The 26,239-nt window shown below is 37.2% G+C and overlaps 1 protein-coding gene across 1 annotated transcript; it reads left to right on the forward strand.

The window, feature by feature from the left end:
- The first annotated feature begins 1,303 nt into the window (after positions 1 to 1,303).
- On the forward strand, positions 1,304 to 24,131 carry pard6b (par-6 partitioning defective 6 homolog beta (C. elegans)). Its single transcript, XM_058763960.1, has 3 exons — positions 1,304 to 1,574; positions 4,452 to 4,674; positions 20,521 to 24,131. Exons 1-3 carry the CDS (start codon positions 1,512 to 1,514, stop codon positions 21,378 to 21,380), a joined length of 1,146 nt encoding a protein of 381 aa, XP_058619943.1. The 5' UTR covers positions 1,304 to 1,511; the 3' UTR covers positions 21,381 to 24,131.
- Positions 24,132 to 26,239: the final 2,108 nt, after the last annotated feature.

Consider the following 26,239-nt stretch of genomic DNA (forward strand, 5'->3'; position numbering starts at 1 on the left):
CAAATGTGCAAAAGCTTAAAATGATAAACCAGTGCTTTTGTGGACGAAATCTGTCTGAAAGAGTATAGACTACAGCTTTATCAATGGAAACTGGCAAATATTATCAAAAGACTTTTCTGATATAGGTTTTAAACCTATATTTAAAATAAAACTTTATCTACAAGGAGTTTTAATGGGAAAATATTGTAAAGCTTAACACAGAGAATTGTTAATTGTGATTTACCATATAAAATGAAAATCTATATTTAATGAGTCCACACTTAATACCTCTATAAAATAATCAAAATATAATAATTTAGGGAGAAAATATATATATCTACTATAGTTAACAATAAAATACATGTACTTTTAAAGACAGATATTGGAAAAAATATTTGATGTAAGTAATATTTTATAGTGAAAAACAGTGGTCGCTCTCATAAGTTATTAATTTAAAAAATAAGTTATTATATTTTGCCTACATTTATGTTCTTTATTACTTTTGCACAATTACATTATTACTCTGATGGTGTTTCGTGTTTGTGTGTGTATTATACTCTGTCAAAACATAGCTCATTGCCTTTTTGATGAAATTTAATTAATCTTTTCTGTTCTACTATTCTGTTCTAATATTATTTTGCTTATGAGTAGCCTATATTTTAAGATGCAAAGCGATTTTTGGTACTGCAAAGATTGGTGTCTTAACATTATATGCTAAAACTCCTGTGTGTAATGCCTGAAACTTTCTTTTTATCACAAATTCTAAATGATTTTAGACATGAGATATTATTACAGTGTAAAATGTTATGTGCAGTCTGTAGTAGCATTAAAATGAAAAAGCAAATAAAACTAATATACTTTTCAGGACATATATGAGTAGGTTAATGCGTCACAAAAAATATATATATAATCTTTTTTATGTTCGACTAGGTCAATGAGTTTATTCTGTTTACAAAAATAACTGTAAGTGGTATCTGATTATAATGCCATGTAATTTGATACCATGGTACTGAATGATTACCATTCGTGGTATTTACATGGAAATACAAGGTACTTCGAAGAACAAAATACTTTTTAGTTATTGTTTGGACTGGGCTGGGCAATGAGTCTCACTCGTTCATGGCACAAGAATGGCCTTTGTGGCCAGAGGGGGCGCGCTTGATAGGATCGTCTCTTGACTCCTAGAGCTGTTTCCTGGGTGCATCAGCGTCACAGACAGGCCAATGCTGTGTGGTAGAGCAGAGAGAGAGAGAGGGAGAGAAAGAGAAAGAGAGAGAGAAAGAGAGAGAGAGAGAAAGAGGGGGGGGGCTGGGGCAGAGGCAGAGTTTCGGAGCACGTTCAGTTGACAGGCGTCGCCGTTGCTACTCGATTCCGATAACAACACAAGCGAAGGCACGGAGCTGTCGCGAGATACGCGCCTCTAACTGGATTAAGCCGAGAAAAGCCGTTTTGGACGGACCGAGCTGAAGGCGGATGAGCGCAGCCCGCGGGAGGGCAAGTGTGTTTCTGCGGCGGGGTCCAGTCAGCGAAAGATGAACAAAAACCACCGAGTGCCGAGCAACCGAACTCTGAACGCCGTGGAGGTGAAGAGCAAGGTGCGTAGCCAGCGGGACAAACATTTTAATTAGTGTTCAGTCACAGAACGGACTAGTCTTCGTGGTAGGAATAGACTTAACAGTACATTTGGGTGTTAAGACACACTCACACTGTCCTGGCAAGTTTGGTCAACCTTGTGAGTTCAGTCGACCGTTGCTTTAAAAGCTGAGGACACAATGTGTCCGTGTTGTTAGGGAGAGATTGTGTGTTTGGACCATAGGTTTTGACAGGTGCTCTCTTATCTCATGTTGTCAGGTGTTTGTTATCTTGTAAAAAAAAATAATGTCTAAAAGTTTTTTATTTGAGTTCTTATATAAGTGTGCGTTTGTCCAGTCAGTTTGACCACAATCTCCCAATCCATGGCAAGCAATTTAAAAGTTATTCTTTTAAACTAACTATTACTTAGTTTTTAATTACTAATAAGTAATCCAGTAGAAACTCTAAATTTAGTAGTATAAATTTAGTCACTATCCTAATTAATAATTACTTATTACAGGTTTGCTGATAGCAAATTGCTGTTTTTCCATCAAAATATTTTAGGATATCTGGTTTATGTCCGATTAGTGTACAGCATAGCACTTCTTTCTGGTCTCTGTTCCAGTTTTACTAGTAGCTATTCATGCACTCCAATGATTACTAACTCTGCTAGTATGAAACACTAGTATCTATTCCAGTTGTTAACATTTCTTATCTCAGTGGTTATAATTACATGTTGTGTTGTCATATTTAATAACTAGTATGGTTGTTTTGTAGTTCAGTTTAAAAAAATAACTAGTAAGTTTTGAAAAGTTAGTAGTGCCACTTGGAAATCCCTCTACTAGTGTTTAATAAACAGATACTTGTGTCTATTTGAATAGTACTAGAAAAACAGGAATGGATACTACTTTGAAAAACAAAAGAAAATGTCTTCATAAATAATGAATAGTTACTAGTAAAACTGGATTAGATGCTAGTTGGAAGTGAATAACTGATATCAGAACCACAGATCCCTATAGAATTCAATGGGAAAACTTGCAATTTGTTCGCCAGTAACAAGAGAATAGAGACTATTAGGAGAACATACTTTTGACTAATATATTGGATACTAGTTACTTGGTATCTAGTACTAGTACTAGTTACTTGGTATCTAGTACTAGTACTAGTAACACAAAAAGATATTAGTTTGTATAAAGGAGTAAGTGCTAAAGTGGCTTACCATTGCAGTGTATCAATAAAAATTCAATGAAAGCCATTCTTGATCCTGAACTTGTTTTTCCTCTGTCTTGTAAACAAACTGACGATCACTTATCTTGGATTCTAAACTTCACATCAACATTTCCCAATCATGTTTGAGGAAATTAAACATTGACTGTTCTCAAAAAAGAAGTTAAATCAAATACCAAGCCGCACGGATGATAAATAAGATAACTACTCTACCTGTCTCAAACAGTGAGCCTTTATCTCAATTCTGATGTAAGACTTGAGAGCAGTTTTTACAGGCATTACACGCACCTGAAAATATATACAGAAGATATTTATAACTTTATGCTGCTGTAGTCTGATTTGCAAATCTAATATTGGTCTCAAACCTAATAACCTGGTTACCTAGACATGCACATGATGCCCAAAATTAGTCTAGGTAGGCAGTTCAATCTCAAGCATCGCCTTTCTTGTTGATTTCTATGTATAGAAACAGTTATTCAGCACTAGAGGAATGTAGATGTGGTTTACAATATGTTTGTTTGCGTTTCTCTTGTGTTAATCATTATGGATGACACTATAAACAAGAACCTGGTCATACTCACTCCACTAACTTAAAGATTTACAGGTCTGCTTTATAATGGACAAGCCGTGCTTAGCTAGTGATGACATTACAGCTCAATCCTCCATTTACATTGTTTTTTTTTGTTGTTGTTGTTGCCAGACCACTTCATAACTTATTACAAATCATGAAAGTATTTAGGATGTCTCTTTTGACTAGTTAGTAATCATTTCATTTTTGCATCAGATTTTTTGCCCATGAATTTCCTTGTTTATAAATAGTTTAGTTTTTTTTTTTTGTAATTTTTGTAATTTTTGTTGATTGCTACTGATGCTGCTATTCTATATTTAGTTACTCTATACTAAAATATAATGCTTACTTCCCCTTAAAGGGATAGTTCACCCAAAAAAAATAAGATTCTATTATTGCTACATAAATGGAAATGTTTTTAATGGTGCACTGGTTGTTTTTTCTATAGGCACAATATTCTGGCACCATATTATTTTTGGATATTAAATCTCTTAAAGAGTGCTTTCTCATTAAGAGCGCATGTTGGAGTGAGTTTTGCATGTGTCAGCAGTTTTCAGTGTGTTTTAATTTTCCTTTTTAAACAAACTAGTATAGATTTGTAATACCAGACGTTTATCAGTTGTCAGCTAAAACCGGAAAATAACGGTTTATATATTGGTTTAAAATATCGGTTTTAATTTTAGTATCAGTGCATTCCTGCTTTTTTCCATACACAATGAAATAACTGGAACTTTCAAGCTTTAGATATGAAGCAAAAGTACAAAAAAAATCAGAAATGAAGTCTATGTGACTTATATTTAGCAGGATTTATCAATGATAAATGTAAATGTGTCTGTTTCATTGTTATTTTAGTATTATTTATTAATTATACAATTATAGTACATGTTATTTTTAATATTTTAATATTAATTTTTCAGTTTTAATATTAATTTTGTGTACATTTTAGTAAGGCATTATTTATCATTTGCTGGGTTTTTAGTTGAAGTTTTTCATTTAATAGGCCATTTGTATTGTATTTTATTTCAGTTAATGAAACTGATTTGTAATAGTTTTAGTTGAGTTCATCTCGTTTTGCTGTGTACTGATGTCTGTTCCATGTTGTTAGTTTGGAGCAGAATTCAGGCGTTTCTCTTTGGACCGATCCAAGCCGGGACGCTTCGATGAGTTCTATGGCTTGCTGCAGCATGTGCACCGGATCCCCAACGTCGATCTGCTTGTGGGTTACGCCGATGTCCACGGGGACCTACTGCCAATCAACAACGATGACAACTACCATAAAGCAATCTCCGTGGCAGCGCCCCTGCTCCGTCTCTTCTTGCAGCGGAAAGGTGAGGGTTGTGTTTTTGAAGTGGGTCATTGGTCAAACTTCAACTCCATATGTTACACACACAACCATGCTCTGACACAATATCCTCTAGATCCCTTATGGTCACAACACTCACAGTTGTAGTTGTAGTTAAATTGTCTGTTGTAAATTATCTGTATGGTGAGAATTTATATGTAGTTATATAATATGCATAAATGTTTCCACTGATAACATATGTGGAGGCGATAGCTGAGCTTCAGGAAGCTGTCAGACCAGAAGTGGTGCTTTTGTTTATATTTCAGTCATATCAGATTATAATGTGACAGGTTATGTAGTCCTGGGGGAAGTAAGTTGTGTTCAGTAACCTGGCTGCTAGTTAGTGGAGTTAAGTCTAAATTCAGATCAGTTTTCTTAATTTAATCCTAACTAACAACTGTGTTTAATGTTCCAGTTTGCAGTGAACAAATGATTGCTCATTTTATTGATACTGTATCTTACATTTTAATTACAGCTGTACGATTATGATATTTAAGAAATTTCATAAGACCTATTTTATTTCATGATCTCCCTTGATGCATTTGTCATTAACTAATATGGCCAAGTGTTTCTTAATTTGGGTTAAAAGTCTTCAGACTTTGAGACTTTGAACCCTCGACTGAGCTCACTTGAAAGCAACAATATAAAGTTAAAGGTCTGAATTGGTGACAGTTCACAGTTGTTGTGTGCTTTTGGTGTGTCGTGGCCCCATGCTGTGGGGTGCCCCACTCTAAGCTGTGTCTGTGTGCCATATGACCTGTAGTTGGTAAGCCACTTTGTCAGGCGGAGATTAGAGGGGTCACTGTGTAACACTGTTTAGCCTGCGTTTCAATTACATGGCGACGCTAGCTCCATGCTGTGACCTGTTGCTATGGCAGAATGTGTGACACGGAAGCACATGAGGACCCACCCACTTTTTTAACTACACCCTATATCTTGTCATGTAAGTTTTAGTTGTTTGAATGCATGCCTGTGGATGTAGGGGTTAGCTGACATTATTCCAAATGCTAGATCTGATGTGGCCCTAAATGCTACATAGTAGAGCCCTGCATTTCGGCCCGGGCCCTGACTTTTTTATGTCCCTAGGGCTGAGCTTCAGGCCAATTTTCACATCCTAGTTCAGATGCGGGCCGGGCCTCGGGCCTGTTTTAGGCTTCTCCTTATTTTTATATTTTAGACATCCATCAATTAGTGATGAAAAAAATAACCGTGCTGGTGGAAACAACACGAGACCGTGCTGCCGCGACTGAAAGCGGCTCAACGGTGTTTAGTGTCCCGCAGCAGCAGCAGCGAGAGCCGTCAGCACAGCTGACGAGTTATGTGTTCAAATACATGCAATAAAGCTTGCCGTAAAGCCCCAGCAAAAGTAATTATCATGAATGTGTTTGGGGGAAATAGTAAGGAGATATTTGAATTACTTACTAATAAACTAGTGTTTTCTGTGTCAGTGTCAGTGTCGTAAAGATGAAGATGATGATCCTGACTCGCCGTCTCCTCATTAGACACGCCTTTAGAGAGAAGTGCATCTTCACGGATTATGATTATAATGAAAGAGTTTTTGTTTTCGATTTGATTTATTTCGTTAAGTAGTAATTTAAAGCTTTCTATAGGTATATTTATCATGTCTGTGAAGCATGTATTCGTTGACTTTCGGTTCATTTTTGTGAAGCGCTCCTGTTCAAGACGAGACGGCAGAAAACGCATCGTTTTCTTTATTTTATAAAAGCATGACGTTTTGTTGATATTGTGAGTGCACACAAATAAAAGTAGACCCTTTACAGTTCCGAATGATGTATTACTCTTACCTTTTATGAGCAAAAATTATTTTAAGTTGTTTCCATTGAAAAAAATGCAAATGATTGTGCTGGTGCCTCCATGTCCTGCGCTTTAGTTCCACAAACTATTGGATGCAACGCACATTTATCTAGGTTTAACGTTTAAACATTGTTATATGCTTGAACTGTTTCAGTGTATCTATAGATTTTATTGCCGGGCTAGGGCCTGAGCTTCTCGGGCCAGGGCCACGCTAGGGCCTAAATTTGAGGCCCGTGCAGGGCTCTACTACATCGATTCATTTGCGTACTTGATTAAATTTCTGTTTCAGAATCTTTCTAGCTTTCCACTGCTTATAAGACAATGACATTATGAGGCAATATCCTGACTAAAAAGGAGCCTATAAGTAGGTCCAGGTAAAATCAACAGACATTTTGTCGTGATTTTAAATGGGTTGTTAAAAAAAGAAAATTCTGTGATCACACAAAAGAAGATATTTTGAAGAACAGTTGATGGTCCCCTTTGACTTCCATAGTAAGAAAAAAAATACTATGGAAATCAGTGGGGACCCTTAACTACCCTCATTACCCACATTCTTCAAAATATTTGCTTTTGTGTTCAGTAGAAGGAAGAAATTTATACAGGTTTGTAACAACTTGATGGTGAGCACGTGATAGAACTTCCCTATTCTCATAGAAATGATTATTAAAACTTCATAGTTATTGAAGTCATTCTTTGTGTGAACTACCAAAATGGTACTACATTCTTATTGATAGCTGAAAAGCCTAATCAAATTGTCACAATATTTACTTAACAAACACATAAAAAGCAGGGAATGTGTTAAATTTAAAAAATGACAGGTGTTTTATTTCTGAGGAAATCTGTGGAGTGTTCTGCCTATAAATGACTGATTGGCATGCATACCTCACCAAATAATGCTGCTCGTGTGATGCTCACAATAAATGTGACTCACGACTGATTCCTTTAGAGTTTGATATTAGCATGTTGCTAAGATACCCGTACAGTACTCTCAATATGCATAAAAATTACATAAACATTTTAGGTAAGAATACTAGGTAAATAAATACCATATTATAAGTAGATTTTTTGGTACTTTTCTGCCATCATTGAAGTCACAATGCATTCTTCATGATTGCCTTCACTGTGAAGAATAATTGCAATGTTGCATTTTAATTTGGCCTAAAAAGTGTATTTTAGAAAACAGTCTACTTTTGGTACAGGCTTTGTGTTTGTAGTGTTGTGATGCATTAAAATGCTGTTTAAGTAGGCATCTCGCCAGGTTTCAGAACAGTATTTTCTTTTGAAGATTTCCATCACGTATCACATTAGATCCAGAGAGTTTCGTGCACTTTGATAGCAGCCAGCGCATGCACACACACAAAAATGTCTATGTGTGAGTTGGATCTGTGTTTGAAATCACAGTAAGGTGCGCAGTACTAAGGCCGTCAAACCAACTGAAATCTTTTGTGCAGCGTCTTGCCGTCATTGAATGGCACACATTCAGTGATCTGGGTTAAGATAGCCTTCGCTGTGGTTGGAGTTCACGTGGGGGATGGGGGGGTCTGAGGCATTCTTGAGCGGTGCGCCTCATCTGTGGTTTGTGTTTGGAATTTTGGGTTTTGTTCTGTCGTAGCCTGTTTTGCATATTGGAGTGGCTTGACTTGAACTCAGCTTACTGGATCTTTAATGAGGATGTTTTGTAGGGTGTGAATGTACATCTAAACACTCAAATGAGGATTTATGTGTTTCAATAGGCGGCCCATCCCAATGCAGATGCACATGCTTTTTCAGACAACATCAGGATGACCACAATGCGCCAATCCCATGCTTGTTTACCTGCTGCCATGGCAGCAGTGAAGAGCTTTGTAGCTGAGTGGGGTTAATGATGAGGGATTCTTGAGTGGTGATTGCAGCATGATGGGATAGATACCACATATTCACGATTGTGGGATATCAATTGTAATTATAAAGAATGAACCAGTGAAAATGGAAAGGTTATATCTAAATACTGAATGTGCCGTCCCCCCACCCTCACTGTCTATGGTGGTTGTGGAGCTGTTGTGGATACGTGTTTGCTGGCTTAAGGGGTGTTGGCACCCGTGTGTCTATTTGCATCATGTGATTTCCTGATCAGACATCCTGCTCAGTCGCTGCTGTGTCATAATATTGGGTCTTTGCTCTATATTCTCTGTGCTCTACATTCACTCCTCCTTGTTAACAGCTGAGTCCAGGAAATAACCTCTGTTCCAAAACCTTGTGCGATGCCTCCCTAGACACCATTTTAAGGTGCCATAGGAACGCTCCTTATGTGAAAGGTTCTTGAAAGTAGGAAACAATATTACGCTGTCCTCTGAAATACACATTTTGCACAATGGCTTCATTGCAGCAACTTCATTTCAATAGTTCATTTGTGACCCTGGACCACAAAACCAGTTATAAGTCGCATGGGTATACAGTATTTGTAGCAATTGCCAACATTGTATGGGTCAAAATGATCAATTTTTCTTTTATGCCAAAAATCATTAGGATATTAAAGTGCCCCTATTATGGGTTATGAAAGGTTCATATTTTGGTTTTGGGAGTCCCCAACAACAGGTTGACATGCATGCAAGGTCAAAAAACACTTTAATTTTCTTATAATATGCATTTATTTTTACCTTATTTGCTCAACAACTCCCAAACGATTCGCTCAATGATTCATTTTTCCAAACCCCTCCTTTGCGTGACGCTAATCTGCGGTGATTGGTCCGATTGGTCGATTTCATTTAAAGCAGAGTGCAGTGCTGCTTTGTGTACAGCCGTTACCAGGGAAACAGCTATTTTTAATGCTCCAAAAGCAGCACCTAGTGGCAACAAGTGGGCCGGCAATATGCTAATGTTTCATGTTGACTTCAACATGAAATGGCTTAAGATTAGTTTTAAAAACAAATCGTTTCAATGCTTCAGAGTCGACTCTTTCTTTTGAGAGACAATAACTTTATACACGGTGCACTTTCAGATTTAAAACTTTGCAGGATGTTTTCATTCACTTAGAACTGTGTTACACACTTCATGAAAGGTAATTTTCAAAAAATCCATAATAGGGGCACTTTAAGTAAAGATCATGTTCCATGAAGATATTTTGTAAATTACCTACTGTAAATGGCCTACATCAAGAATTAATTTTTGTTTAGTAATATCCATTGCTAAGGACTTAATTTGGACAACTTTAAAGGCGATTTTCTTTTTTTTTTTTTTTTGCACCCTCAGATTCCAGATTTTCAAATAGTTGTATCTCATATAATATAAATCACATTCAAAACTTTGACCCTTATGACTGGTTTTGTTGTCCTGGGTCGCATTTAATACAGAAAGATGGAAATAGCTTAAATTATTAGACTGTTTTACCCAACATTTCTGTGTGTGTGATTAATTTCTGTGCTTTATAAGATCATGTTTTTATGATTTTACACTGCCCTTTACACTGTAAAAATATCCTATTAAAGTTGGGGTAAAAACAAAAATGCAGCTGTGGTGACTTTCAGAAAGTCACTGAAAAAAAACATGGTGACAGTGTTTCAGGTATTGTGATATTGGCATATTGATCTGCTTGATGTAATGTACTGAAAACTGGCATTATAAAACAGACAGTAAAAATATAGACATGCAAATGATCATGCACACCAAGACAAAACACCATCACTCACATGACACTAAAATAATGCATTAAACATTAACTAAATCCATTAACCATTGGTTGAAAGATTTGGCACATTATATTGTATTGGAAAGAATAAGCTACAGTATAAAGGGCAAGCTAAAGGACTACCATAAAATTTGGGATTTGTTTATACAGTTTCTAGAAAATAACCAAATATCGGCACAGGCAACAAAGACCTCTCACTCTACTGATTGATGTATGTATATATGCACTTTTGTATGTGAAAATAAGTATCTTATCCTTTGTATAAAAACGTCTTTACCTGTATAATTGAATTTTTGGATGCTTCATAATTATTTCTTCATAATTATATTTTCATGTTATCTTCTATGCCTTTATTACAATAAAAATATGTTTAAAAAAAGAATTAACTAAATGAAATGTAACACTACACCATGATGAACGTTACTGATAACAATAATAAGAAGAAACAAACAATTTAAAAAATAGTATATAATCATATGTGATGTGCAGGGGACTTCTGGGATTGTGCTTTTATTGTTTTTCATTGTACATTATGTGGTAATCCATAGTTTATCCTTACAAAAACCATAAATGATACAATATTTAAAAGTAAAATTACATGTAATTCAATGTTTATTAATTTACATTTTTTACTTTAAGGTAGCTTACAGTTAACCAGTCAGCAGGTTTTTACTATAGCATTTTTTTATTTTTTCTATTTACTATAGTCTTTTTTTTTTTTTGGTAAAATTACATATATATATATTATTTTTTTAATTTTTTTTTTTACAGTGCAGCTTATCAGCCAGTGGAACAGAAAAGGGGTACGCAACATATGCGTTGCATAGGTGTCATAATCATATCCAAAGGCCATCTGATGGTGATCTCCTCCTGCTTAACTGTTTTGACAGGAGATGCCAAATATTTTGCGTTCACCCTAAAAATTGGATTGTTGCTCTCCTCCTAGCAACATGCTAACATTAAACGAGTCAAGTCTCTGTACAGCGTTCCAAATCTGTCACTTGTGAGGTTCCATTTCGGTTCGGGTGCTGCCTTAGAAGAAAGCTGCTAATGTAGAAAGCTGACAGCTTGCTAGCTTTTGAACAGAGTTTCAGTTTGAGCACTTGACTTGCTAACTTCAACATTTAAATCAAACTACAAAATCTTTTGAATGAGGCTGTAGTTGAGAATTCCTCTGAGATTAATTGACGAGTCAGCTAATAGTATTAGCATTAATCTGTCTTCTGTTCATTATAATTAATCCTTCCACCTGTGTCTGTTTCTAATAATAGCCCCGTGATTCATTTTATTGTGTCATACATTACACATCATTTCCGTTCCTTTCATAGTTTTCTCAGTGTATCTCTGGGATCCTCCCTACCGGCCTCACCTGTCTGAGAGGTGTAGTTCAAGAAAGCAGCTGGAATAGTTTCTAGAGAGCACTGACTTATGTTTTAGGAATCTGCCTACTCTTATCTCGTCTCTGTCGCTTTTACTCTCCCCTTTCTTTCCTGAAACCACAAATTTGTTTACTTTTCCATTCATGTCATCAGCTGAATCAGGGCACAGGGGTGGGTTTGTGTTTTATTGACACCTATGACGTCTGCAGCTTTTATTGCCGTTTCAGTTTTAGGAGGAGCCGCTTTAATAAGTGGGAGGAATTCCAGGGTCATGGAATGTCACTCTGATGCACAGAAGCACTGGAACACTGTTATGTCATCATGCCTGGGTAGAGAGGGCCAGCGCCTCTCTGGTGTTGTCAATGAAGCGGAGCGGGATGAAGGAGGGGTGGAGAGTGTGCTGCGTGGTGGAAGAGGTTGTACTTCTGGGGGGGAAGGGGCAGTTAGCTGCAGGATTGGGGGGAGGCGTCGCACTGTGTGGATTGGAATGTGTTCAGACTCTGATCACCTCTGCTGATTAGATTAGACAGGACAGGAGGGCTGCTCATGGGTGTGCGAGGAATGAAGCAGTCTGTGAACATATAGAGCTGTAGACAGGGACCAGACCAGGAAAGAGGTGATGGAAAAACAGCGGGTGGGTAAGGAGGTATTATTAGTTTGAAAACACTCTGCTATTGCATTATTGTTGAAGAAAAACTAGTGGAAGACCTGGTCACTGGTTAGTCCTGTTTTGGATAAAAGGGCAAGTCATTCACAAACACACTGTTTGTTGTTAATCAGTGTTGAGATGTTCTTTTGCTTCATAGAAATTCGTAGATCAGGTGCCAATATCATCATATATTGAGTTTTCTCACAATATTGTATAGAAACATTAGATCCTTGTTTCAATATACATACACTACTGTTCAAAAGTTTGGGGTCAATAAGATTTTTTAAATGTTTTGAAACATTAAAAAAAATCATACTGACCCCAAACTTCTGAATATTACTGTATGTTATGTGTTCGTTCATATAACTTATTTTAGTTCAATTAGAAGTAGCAGGTTGTCTAAATAAGCAACGACTCAGAAACCAGCTTTTTTTGAGTAAATGATTAGACAAAACACAACCAAATGCAGGGTTTTGAGACACTCCTGTTTTTTATTGTATCTGTCACAAGTTTGAAATGCTGATGACTTTAGTGTTTTATGATTCTGCTGTGTATGATTAACCTCAGAGCAGTAAAACACCTTCCAAACTGAACTCTGACCTTTACCAGTGCACTTCACATTCCTCACAGAGTTAAAGGCAGGAGAAGGTGCAGGTTATCAGGAAGGTCCTCAGTGTGGAAACTGAGTGACAGCATGTCCCAGCTACGACTGAGTGCATGAAGTCTCCACCGCACGATTCCATCTAATATAACATGGTACACTACGTGTTTGTAGACTGATCAGATTTTCTATCTATTTAAAAGTGAAACTACCAATTATTTAACTGTTGAACCTGTGGAACCAGAGCTGGCCCAAACACAGGCCTATGGAAACAAGCCTAGCCCATCTGAAGTAGCACAGCAGTCACTCCCTGAGAGACAGAGACTGTGTTAGAAAGAGAGATAGAGAGAGAGAGAAAGATAAAGATGATGATACATTGAAGGAAGAGAGTGAGAGAGAGAAGAATGAGCAACGTCAGCATGATTTAAGCTGAAGGCAGCAGTAGTTAAACGACATGGACTCATTCTACCCACACACACTCTTATTAGTCATCCTTAAATTTGTTCCAAATTTATCCTTAACCATATCCTTCACAGAACTCTAGCATTATAAAGGGACAATATACATGTATATGAAGCTGTCCTGTGCTATGCAACATTATAAATACGAAATTAAATACATTCTGCAGTAATCAACAGGTGCTGTTAATTACTACAGTTTTTTTTTTTTTTCAAATGTAAAATAAAAGACCAAATTTCACCACGTTTTGGGTTATTCAATCTCAAATGGTCCAATAATTGTAAAAATACAAAAATTAGGAAAATTTAAAATGGTCAAGCAACCTCCATTGAACCACTTGAAAAGAAATGATCCATACCATTTCTTTTTCAGAGATGCACTGTAATTTGATTTTTGTGTTTTGCACTCAACAGTCAGTCTGTTTCTCATTTACCTGCCCCTCAACAACACATAAAAAACCAAATGATGTGTGGTTGGTCACTTAACATATCAGTGAGATGTTCTCTTCATGTTTAATTGGGTGGTTTCTGGCCAGAATAAGTTAAGTAAATTTGATATGTTGATTGTCAACAGTCAGGCTTTCTGCACATAACACTCAAAGGGAACTTCTGATGCCCATTTTCCACCAGTTGGTATGAATCTTTAGGGTCTTATAAAGACTTTAACCAAAGTCTATAACATACTTTGGTTAAATTTCTCAATGGTAGTGTAAAACAACACCCTTTTTACCTTGTCAAAAACAGCTCTGTTCACAGCAACCCATTTCGGTGCATGTCCCTTTACATGCTAATGAGCTACTGCTCACCCTGCCCCTTTTTTCCGTGGGGTGACGATCTGATGCTAACTAGCACGTTATTAGGAAAAGTGATTTGCAAAGATTAATTAAAAAACTTACTTCTTCTGTAGGTGAAGCTGGATGACAAATGATTTGCGCAAATATAGAAGCATTTAGTTAGATCGAGGAGTGCATTCGCTTCAAAAACAAAAGTAATCCACTGCGTCCTCAGTGGCTCAGATGTTGGGAGTAAATGATGACTGTTATGTTCATTATTACATCCAAAAATAAAACACCTCAATCGCTTAGATGACATTGTCTACCCCTGCTCCGGTGTGTCAAAACAATGGCGGACTGTTGACAGCTCACTCAGGGAGGGTCTGTGCTAAAAGGGCAGTGTTCGTCAATAGTCGTGAGAGGGGCCTTAGCCTGTGTGATGTCACTCTGCCAAGAATCTGTGAACGGCTTGTTCTGAGACAGTGCTCATGATTCTTGGAGATTTAAAAAAAAAAAAGCACTGGGTGGATTTTTATCATTATAGGGTGGTTGTGTACACACACTGCCAACACACATTTATGTTCAAACACCATATAACTGTGAATTTTGCATCTGATGTCCCCTTTAAAAAATTTAGCTCTAAGATCTAAAGTTTGACACCAGGGCCTGTATTCATGAAAAATCTTAGCGCTAAGAGTTGCTCCTAGTAACAAAATTCTTAGAAATGTGGGTGTTTCCCCTTAAAATTAAAGAAAAGATCCTAGTGAAGAAAAAAGTAATTCAGAAAGCATCTTAACCCTTAAAAGAGGTCTTAAGGTCCAAAATTGTTAGGAGTACGGACGAGGACTTTTAAGAGGCTTAAGAGTTTCTTTAGCAGTGGAGAAAATGGACGAAACATAAAGAGGGAGAAGAGATGTGTTGCACACAATGCATGACAGTGAGTTAATAAGATACACAATCTCAGACACTGCGCAGAAATGCCATAGAGCCAGAAATGGAAGTAATCACTACATTGACATATTTAGCAACTGGAAAAATGCAACTATGCAGCAGCGATGATTTGGGTCTGTACCTGAGAGCACTTTCAGAACCTTATTGCGTCGCTGTTCATTTCCTATAAAATACATTAAGTATGACAGCATGGTAAATAAAAAATAAAGAATATATATACATATAATGACATAATGTGTGTGTGTGTGTGTGTGTGTGAAAGAGAGAGAGTAAGGTAAAACAGGAAAAATTACATCCTGTAATTTCAAAGTGAAGGCTTAAAATAAACCCTACTCTTAAAAGCGCTCTTTTATTTCCTTCTTGGACAACCAACCAATCACAGTCTTCAAAAGACTGTGTCATAGCTAGCAACGGGGTCAGCCCCGCCTCCTCACTAAGATAAAAGTTTTTGCCTTTTTCTCGCTCAGAGTTGCTCTCAGGTTGGTCCTGAATCACTTTTAAACTAAGACTCCTAGTTAGAAATGTTTAAGCTAAATTAGGAGCTCTCTAAGAGGATTCTTAGAATCTTTAATACGGACCCAGCCCTCATCTGAAATCACATACTTCCTACTGTACAGTAAGTGAAAAACAGTATGTGAAAAGAATAGTATGTTCGAATCCACAGTATTCATATAACAGTAGGCGATAAATACCCAGATGACCTTGTACTTCCAGGAAGACTTGAAGTGCTCATCCAATGGATATTTTACTATGGATATTTTACTATGGATATTTTGTCCCATGAGTCCACAGGAGAGGATTTGTCAATGGCATTAAATTGATGCAACTGGCGCTAGTAGGTCACATGAAAGTGACAACATGGCGAATGTAGTACATAAAAATTAAATTCGTACTACATGCATTCACCATATATAGAATATAATTTTTACAAAACGGGTAGCCTGCCTATTTAGAGAGTATGTGATTTCGGTCAATCCAGATCTACTGCTGTTTCACAATTCACAGGAAATGGATGATGATGATGCGTTGGCCGCTCAAGGTTGTTTACACATAATAGCCAATTTGATTGGCTTGCCATTTTTGCTTAAATTAGAAACTGCTGTAATGATTCCTATACACAGAGTGAGTTTCATACACCGTGCACCTTATTTTCCTTCTCTAAGTATCTTGTTCTCAAGGGCTTTCCCCATGTTTTGTTGCTCGCAGACTTTACATTTTTCCTCTGTTATCAGAAGCGGTCTCACTTTATCTTAGCTGTGTCACAGAAGTATGTACTCAGCGAGCCCAGAATAGCAGCACCTCATAAAGTTTCTGTATTGAAACTTTTTTTTTACACATCAAGCCTCGCTCTTTCATTCTCGTTCTCTCTCCCTGGCCTAATAAGTGCTCATTACAGCCCACTCTCCACCCTCTCTTCTCCCCTCTCCTCTATCGTGCCGTGTCTGGAACGGGATGGCACACACTCCCAATGTGGGAGATGTCCGGACTTAACCTTAAAGAAGCAGAAATGTTTCCACAGATGCTGTCGTGCCGTCAGCGGCTGCTCGTCTGAATAATCTGCGTGCTCGATTCTTTGCAAGCAGCTTTGTGGAGCGAGACCGTAAACAGAAAGTAGCACAGTGGCCACATGCAAAAAAACCTGAATGAGACATTCACAAAAGTGAAACATGAGCCATCACGGCCTTCATAAGGCCTGCTGAATATTGGATGAGATGAGTCCATCACTCTCAGTTTGCGGTGAGCAGAGACACGGTGTGACATCTCTATTGTTTTCACACTCCTTGTGGGATGCTTCTCAGGAACATGCACCTCTGAACTGACCATGAATACTTAATTATAAATAGTGTATAATCAAACTAGTTGTCATGTAGACAAATACTCATGAGTTTTACATTTCAGTCTGGTTCTTGCACAATCTTATTTTCTTTATTTATTCTGTTGGAACATTTTTATTTTTTGAAGTGACCCAAGGTGCACCAATTTATTTTTACAGTTTGTTTTATATCTACAGACACAGTTTGTTTAAAATTATACTATCCTGACTCCTGTAATATCAGTGGCCTAGAAAATGCTATTGTATTCAGTATAATGGATGCATAATCACTATCTTACAAAATTATAAAATACAATTTTTTTTTTTTTAGTTTTGGCAGACACTGGATATTTAATTGTTCTTGCTCCTTCCCCCTATTTTTTACATTTAATAGCTGTTAAATGTAACCTTTAGCAAATCTCAAAATTAATATCCATTTATCATGCCTGTACATTATAATGTTGTGATGCCTAAATTCACTTGTAGCATTTAAAATGTCTGATATTTGTTTTCAGTGTTTTATTTTTTATTTATTTAGACAAAATAGTATTTTTAATTTTAGTGTCTGCATTAATCAGTTACTTGAAAACATAGAAGAGTTAAGAATACACAAACAGGTCACCTGACCTTGGGCAGATTATAAAACCCTGTGTAATGGGATACTGATCACCTAAGCAAAGGTGGGAACGGCATTTCACTAAGCTTACACACACACACACACATACATACACACACGTCTCCCACTGGCGTGCTGATCACATAGACTGCATTCTGGAGTCCTTTGACAGGAAGTGAGGTGCTTCCACTGCCACGGTCAATGGTGACCACAGTATCAGATAAAGCCAGTGTCACATTTCTGCTGCCATATTAACACACAACAGACAAATCCACACTGCCAAAACCAAACTGAAATCTTATATTGAAGAATATTACATTATATCAATATATATAGAGAGAGAGAGTTTGTAAGATTTTTTTAATGATTTTTTTTTTTCAAATGTTTTTGAAAGAAGTCTCTTATGCTCACCAAGGCTACATTTTTAATCAGAAATACAGTAAAAACTGTAATATTGTGAAATATTACAATTTAAAATAACTGTTTTCTATTTGAATATATTTTAAAATGTAATTTATTCCTCTGATGCAAAGCTAAATTTTCAGCATCATTACTCCAGTCTTCAGTGTCACATGATCCTTTAGAAATCATTATAATATGCTGATTTGCTGCACAAGATACCTTGTTTTTATCAATGTTCAAAACTGATGTCCTACTTAATATTTTTTTAATGTGTGTGTGTGTGTGTTATTTGAAATAATGGTAATTATGCTTTAATTATGAATGACATAAGTCATGAATCAATAAATGACTGACTAATCATCTATCTTAAGTCGACAGATACATTATTTTTTTCATTTGCATTGTATTGCTCCAGGGCATAATTCAGAAATAACTCCTCATATCCCCTGGCCTGCCTCTAATGATTGTAAGGAGCCCAATGCATGATAGGGGTGTAAAGAGACCTGTATGCTTGTGTGTGTGTGGACCTTCTCCAGCATGTTTGTAATGAGCCATTACAACCGGACTGGTTTCTGTAGTGTCAGGTTTCACAAAGAGCCAGCTGTCCTGCATTCAGGAAGTGAGATGATAGAGGTTTGTGTGTCCGTTAATATGATGCGGTTTCCATATATCGTAAGCTGCTTTTTGCATCCTCTCACTTTTTCTCCTCTCGATCTCTGAGCCAACAGAAAAGCTAGTTTGTGCCTGTTTGAGTGGCCCTCAGGGACTTCCCATGCTGCCCTTCAACACTGACTATGAAGCCATTGTTAGGCTTTAATATGGAAGAGTGGAGCAGATAAGGAAGGAAGAGAGGAGAAGAACGCTGGAGGAGATGAAAAGAGACCTCCATACATGCTCGACCGCTCCAGCCAACCTTGCATAGCTGAGACTTGTGTGTGCATGCTGCGTGTTTGTGAATAAACCTCAGCTCAATTAGGTCAGAAAGACATTTTTATGATGTCTGCAGGTATTGAAGGCAAGTTGCCAAATTATTGTTAAAATTTTAACACAGGCTGCATATTCATGTTGAAATAAAACACAAGGACAATCCAGGTAGTTTTCTGGTGGGAACTGGCTGTGGAGACCTTTGCTCTAACCGAACAATCAATCTTGTGTGTGTGTGAGAGTGTGTTTTGACTATATTTGGGCTGACGTGAAATCTATTCGCATGCTAGATCACACAGACTCGTCCCTGCTAGCATGTTCCTGGTTAAACAAACACATTGGAAGAAGATACTTTTCGTTTTAGAGGCACAATTCAGGTTTATGGCATAAAAAAATCCATAAAAGCATCACAACCCTTGATACAAAAGATCAGTAAATAACATAATTGAGATGCTAGTTATAATCTTATAACATGGTGGTTTTTGTTAATAATTACATCTCTCAGGTTAACCATTGTTCATTCGGGTTAATGGCAGTTTAGAAAAACACATGTTACTGCTTTGAACTCTCTCAGACATTTCCAGCCTTCACACACATGCATTTATATCCTCTCTCCCGTCCTACTCTATTCTCCTTTTTGATCTTGAGTATGAATGTCTTGCAGGTGAAAGTCCAGGCTGTGATTAAGCCTCTGAGGAATTCATAAATGGCAGCTGAGAGAAAAAGAGAGAGAGGTTGAAAGGAGGCTTGGGTTTACAGTAGATTACACATTAGCTGAGGGGCGGAGGGAAACTAACAAGCAGGCATTCTCTACCATGGTATCCCCTGCAGGTCTCTTCTTACAAAGCTGTGGGAATAGACCAACAAGAGTGAAAAAACATGCATAATTTGAACATGTGATTAAATAATAAATAATAATGAACGTGCACAGCTGATAGTAAATTGCGTTGACTGAGCCACTGAAAAGTGTCCAGACACTTTTAGTTATTTTGTTTTGTTGCCTTGTATTGCCCTTTTTTTTTCTTTTTTTTTAAAGCTGCAGTCCGTAACTTTTGGCGCTCTAGCGGTTAAACAGAACTGTGTGTGTCTTGCGGAAGAACATTGTAGCCAGAGCTACTTCTCTCTGTTTATGTCTATGATGAATCACACAGGTACTGGGCTTCTCCGCAGCGGGTCCACCAGTACCAGTCTGAAATATCTGAATATAAAAACTTATTATAGGTGTACCGTAGTGATTCAGGATAAGCCAAAAACACGGTTTGGAAAATGGATTCATGATGTACTTGCTTATTATATTAATTTTGTGAATTTTGAACACAAAAAAGTTACGGACTGCAGCTTTAAGGAAAAGCAAACAAAAAAGTGGTTTACATTATTTTCATTTATTATTTAAATAAAACATGAGTTGATCAAAGTGGTTGTTCACATTAACAACAATATGCTGATAATGTACTGCATTTATTTACAAAGCTACTGAAAAGCGTTAATGCCCACATTTTTAGTTATTGTACTATATTACCCATTTTATTTTTTGGTTATTTAAGTTTTGTGTCTTGTTTTTTTTTGTGTTTGTTTTTCTTTGTTTATACTTTATTTTAAAAACAAGCTAAAATTACAAAATTTTAAAACAAGCTACAAATAATAGTTTGTCTAATTTGTGGTTGTTGTTGAATGACTTGACCATCGTAACCCATCACTAAATAAACTAAACACAATATTCCTTTAAGTTGCAATGTCTAACACAAGCGTTACATATTTACATTCTCTTTCTTCTTCCTGTTGTGCAGAGGAGGCAGATTATTCTGCATTCAGCACGGATACTGTGACCCGTAAGAAGACCCCGGCGGCGCTTGCAGCGGTCCTCCTTCGACCGGACGCCAACAAGAAGAAGCCTCCTATCATCATCAGCCTGCCCAAAGATTTCCGGCCAGTGTCCTCCATCATCGACGTGGACATCCTCCCAGAGACGCACCGCCGAGTCCGCCTCTACAAACATGGTCAGGAGAAACCACTGGGCTTCTACATCCGTGATGGTTCCAGCGTGCGCGTTACACCCCAAGGCCTGGAAAAGGTCCCGGGCATCTTCATCTCCCGCATGGTCCCCGGAGGCCTGGCGGAGAGCACAGGACTGCTGGCTGTCAACGACGAGGTGCTCGAAGTCAATGGCATCGAGGTGAGCGGAAAGTCTTTGGACCAAGTAACGGACATGATGATCGCTAACAGCCACAACCTCATTATAACCGTCAAACCAGCCAATCAGCGCAATAACGTGGTACGCAGCAGCGGAGGCGGCAGCTCAGGACGATCTTCTGACAGCAGCACCAGTTTTTATGGTTACTCAACACCGGGTTCAATGGCGATGACCCCGTCCCATATTATCCAGAACTATGAACCGGACGAGGAGAGCGAGGAGGAGGAGGATCTGGTGATCGAGGCGAACGGAGGGGCTAAACTTATTCCGCAGGCAGGGGCGAGGGCGACAGCCAGCACCAGCATGCCCGCCCTGCCCAGATACGAGCCCCACCTCGACCTTCGCCCCTCAAATGGTACCATGGCAAGCAGCGTGAGCGTGGGGTCTCTGAATGCCCGTGACAGGGTTTTAGAAGGGCGAAATCTAGAGGAGGAGGGCACAGTCATTACACTGTAAAGACACACACAGCGTATAATCACACACACACACGCGCCAATACATACTCTTGTGTGCCATAGGACTGAAAATGCATGTCCAGGACCAAAAGAGAAGGCCAGTCACCACAGCACCTTACAGCACTTCTCTATAACAACAGGACCAGGTAGTTCTCATCATCAAACCTGTGGAGAGCAGCACAGCACCAAAAATAGCTGCTTCTTGAGTAATAATGAACTTCCTGAGTCAGTACGATTGAATGAATGCAGACGGCACCGTATGAGTCATGACAATCTTTTTTTACTTTGACAACCACTCCCTTCAGAGCCTCGAGGCTCTAGCGTTATCAGAGAACAAAGTACAATGGGTTTTACCCATCCTCTGCGTTACCATGGTAACTGAGTCTGAGCTACAGAACTTCAGAAGAAACTGAAATCTGCTCTTCATCCATTCCCGTCTGCAACACTAACACTCTCAGCTTACCGATTCTTTGTGGTATTCAAGGGAATTGTGAACCTTTGTGGGGCTTGAGTGAATATTTGGGACATATTTTCATGTGAGTGGACAGTTGTAGACTGCTGCCTCGGTTAAGATACAGATGTCTTTTATTATCATCTCAGAAGTTTTTAATCATAGCCAAAAAGTCAGATGATTAATGTCATATTTTTCATACTGATATGTTTTATTGGTATCACTTATATTTCTTTATGACAAGGGCTATCATCCTGCTCTTTGCTACCTGTGGTTTATTTTACCCATTGATCTTTACTTGATAACCCTGTGTGGGGTTTTTTAATACATAATTATCAATAATGTTTCAAGGGAGCGCTCTGATGTGGGCACTCGGTTGTTTCATTTATGAAGAGTGTCTCTACCGTGACACTTTTCACTAAGGTTCAGCTCGTTAACATTAGATAGATCAGCCAAAAATGAAAATTCTGTCAACATTTACTCAGATCTCATGTCATTTTATAACATTTCTTTCTTCTGTGGAGCATAAAAGCAGATATTTCCATACATGGAGAGTTCCGGTTGGGAACAACATGGTGGTGAGTAAATGATGACAGAATTTACTTCTTTTTTTGGGGGGGGGGTGAACTATACAGTACATTTAATGTATTAGGTATCATAACTAACTATTAATGATAATTTTAACATTTAAAGTTGTTTAAACAAACATTAGATAACATATCATGAGTCATGAACAATATTATATGTATGAATCAGCATTAACCAGGATTAATAAAAGCTGTAAAAATGGTTCATTTTTGGGTTCATGACACATAACGCATTATTTAATGTTAACAAATTGAACCTTATTTTAAAGTGTTACCTCTAACAATAAGTGTTGCAGTCGAATTATGGAGAAAACAACCATTCATTTGTAGTGAATTACTATGAATATATATCAACATATTCAGTATCTTTTCCTCTTTGTATGTAAAAGGTTTTTAATATTTTTTTTCTTTTTTGTGCATGACAGCAGAGTACCAGCCAAACCCTTCAGAAAGTATGTAACAGTTGGGTTTGTTTCAACATTTCTATGGGACAGACATTATTTCCTCACATGGATCAATTATTTTTTTTTTTTTTAATTCAGCTGGTTGAAATCTGTTGTGAAGTCTTGTCAAAAATGCACAATTAATCATATTGTCATCTAACTTCCATACCCTCACAAACCCTTCACTCTCTGTGTACGATAAAGTGAGGTCTTCCTACTTGAGTGATAATTATGATTTCTAAAAACGACCTCTTATACGAATGACTGGAAAAATGAACAAATATTATGCTCTTATTTTGAAAGCATTCCTTTTAAGTTCAAATGACTGTAGGTACATTTCTCCCCTTTTCGTCCTTATACATACATATCATAATGATATGCATGATGTCACAGCTGTAAGCTTTAATATTAACTTCTGAGATCTCAAAGTGTGTGTCACTGGATACACGGGAAGAGACTGACAGGAGACAGATGTGCCTACGCTCTTACAGTTAGGACCTGCTGTTGGAGAATTAGCCGAAGTAGCCTTTCATTAGCTCCCCTTTTTCTCGTTTTATAATCGCTGATGAGAATCGCTTTTCATAGCACTTACATTACCAAACCTGCTTGGAGTAGCACACGCACTGTAGCTGTGATCATACACACCACTTCATCCTGATCATTCATTTTTTATGGTACAAACGACATATTGAATGGAGTCTTTAGCTGTGTTAATTTATTTTTATATTAACCACTACATACAATTTGGGATTGTAACCACAGAAGTCTTATTTATTTTAAAACAGACTATGTATTTTTACTATTTTGCTTTGTTTTAGCTGACATAAAAACCTCATCATTTTGATTTTTTTTTCATCTCTACAAAATGGTGTTCTAATTTTTCCACTAGCGTCTTTGGTGGAACTTAACGCTCCGACCTTTAGGGGGTTAATAGAAATATGAAGAATAGCTTGCTATTTTCCAAACTGTGAATATCTTTGCATTTCTAAAGGAGACCATATATCTATGAGAACCTGCTTTGAGAGACATAGAAATGGGCTTTTAAGCATTATCGTTCATGTGTCAATTTCTCTTTTTGATAATGAGCTTGCCAGATAAATCTTAAGGTATAGATTTGTACTGAAATTGTCAGTATTTTCTTATTAGTACTACATGATGTAAATTTGTTTCACATAATGAAACTTTTAAAAGGATAAATACTATATTAAGACATAGATGCACATGTATTATAGTCAAATCTTGGATGAAATAAACTAATATGTAGAAAATCACTGATGCTGTTCCTTGCTTGTTGTGTTGGTCATGAAGAATTCTTTTTATCTGTGATAACCAATGTGTGTCAGTTTGAAATAGATGCTGAAGGATCAGCATTAATATGATCAGTCGAGTTTATTTGTAAATTTTGAGCTTTTTACAATACATACAAAGCCACTTTATGTCTTTAGGCCTAGTGAACTGCTTTAAAATAACATAACAGGAATGAAGTAGCAACTTCTACCTTTGCTAAATTATTGGAATTAGACATACTGTATTCATGGGTATGTTTTTGTTTTGAACTTTTGTCTAAAAGAACAACTATTTAGCCTCACGTTAAAAGATCATTATTGCAGCCAGTGGTAACAAATAAAAAAAAGCGATGACTTTACATTAAAGGCTGTTTCAGTCATACTTTAAAAACATTTAAACAACTGGAAACTTTATATAACATTTATTTTATCCTTATAAATTGAACATTATATGTCAAGTTACACCATAGAGCTGAGAGGTGCAGGGCAGTAAAACTCAATGCCTAAACTCTGGTGTCAGGAGGCCACCCTGTGGTTAAAGCATGTAACAGCATCCAGTCTTCTTAATTCAGCTGTGTGTAGCTTTATCAAACTTTGATTTTCTCATTTTTTAATATCGACCTTTGCACAAGTTCAAATACCCATGGTTTATGAATGAATATTTGCAATTTATTAAAAAGCACAGTAAATGTCAATGTCATTCCATTAGAACCTCATTAAAATACAGTATTGTACTGTAAAGACTGTACAGTTTGTAGCAACTGTTTCAACACCTGAATTCAGTTTCTAAAATTATATTCTACTTTACACCATTATTTAGAGATTCTTTATTGGGATTTGTCTGACATGGCACCTAAAGATGATTTTAATAAATAATGCTTTTGTACACTAACAAAATAAATAAGCAAATAGCAAAATAAAATATACCACACCTATTTGAGCTATTCATATCTGTTTGTTATTGTAAATTCAATTCAAGTTTATTTGTATAGAGCTTTTTACGATACAAATCGTTGCAAAGCAGCTTTACAGGAAATTAAGTTTCTACAATATATAAACGTAGTATATTTAACTTATGGCAAAATTTGGTAATTCTGTATGTTGTCTGAGGGGTCGGCATCATCTAGCACAGATAATAGCACAGATGATACAAGGAAGGCCACATGATGTCTTAATACTAATGCAGTTTACATAATATACAGTATATGTTTGTTTGTTTGTTTGAAGCTTTTGTAGTTGAATGTGAGTCTCTCAGTTGTCATCAGTGTGAAAAGATGGATCTCAGAATCATACAGTCACTGCTGGAAAGGGTTCAAATATGCAAAAGATGCTGGAAAACAGAAGCGGTTTGTGGGAACTAAAGGATTTTTTTCTGAAGGGCAGTTTAACTGTTCGGGACAAACAAGGGATTCGTATTAAGAACAGTATTAAGAATGAAGCGTATATAAAATTTTGTCTTGTTACTACATGTAAACATCTTATTCAGGACAGTACTAAATAAAAACATTACATAACATGCATTTTGTATGATCCCTCTTATTTTAATAAAATAATTAACAATTTGCAGATTCTGCGAGGTGTATGTAAACTTTTGACCATAATCCTCTCCAGAATCTGTGGCCCAATATGTACAACTTGAAGACGGAGCACACATAACACTAAAATAATAAAAGTATATTCAGCCTAAATATACCCACTCACCATCATAGACAGCACTGTGGCTGCGGTGAAGACATTCAAGTTCCTGGGATCCATCATCTCTCAGGACCTGACTCACATCGACTCCATTTTAAAAAAGGCCCCTGTACTTCCTTCGCCAGCTGAGGAAGTTTAACCTGCCACAGGAGCTGCTGAAACAGTTCTACTCAGCCGTCATCGAGTCTGTTCTGTGCACATCAATAACTGTCTGGTTTGGTTCAGCTACAAAATCAGACATCAGAAGACTACAGAGAACGGTTCGGACTGCTGAAAGGATTATCAGTGCTCCCCTGCCCTCAATCCAAGAACTGTATACATCCAGAGTGAGGAAAAGGGCTTAGAAAATCACTCTGGATCCCTCACATCCAAGTCATCCCCTTTTTGAACTTTTGCCA

Source organism: Onychostoma macrolepis, chromosome 23 (genome assembly GCF_012432095.1).
Source record: "Onychostoma macrolepis isolate SWU-2019 chromosome 23, ASM1243209v1, whole genome shotgun sequence".
Classification (NCBI taxonomy): domain Eukaryota; kingdom Metazoa; phylum Chordata; class Actinopteri; order Cypriniformes; family Cyprinidae; genus Onychostoma; species Onychostoma macrolepis.

Excerpts from the sequence above, each read along its gene's own strand:
- pard6b (XM_058763960.1), top strand. The coding sequence starts at position 1,512 with ATGAACAAAAACCACCGAGTGCCGAGCAACCGAACTCTGAACGCCGTG. Across the intron at positions 1,575-4,451 it reads CCGTGGAGGTGAAGAGCAAG|TTTGGAGCAGAATTCAGGCG; the intron begins GTGCGTAGCCAG and ends CCATGTTGTTAG. Across the intron at positions 4,675-20,520 it reads TCTCTTCTTGCAGCGGAAAG|AGGAGGCAGATTATTCTGCA; the intron begins GTGAGGGTTGTG and ends CCTGTTGTGCAG.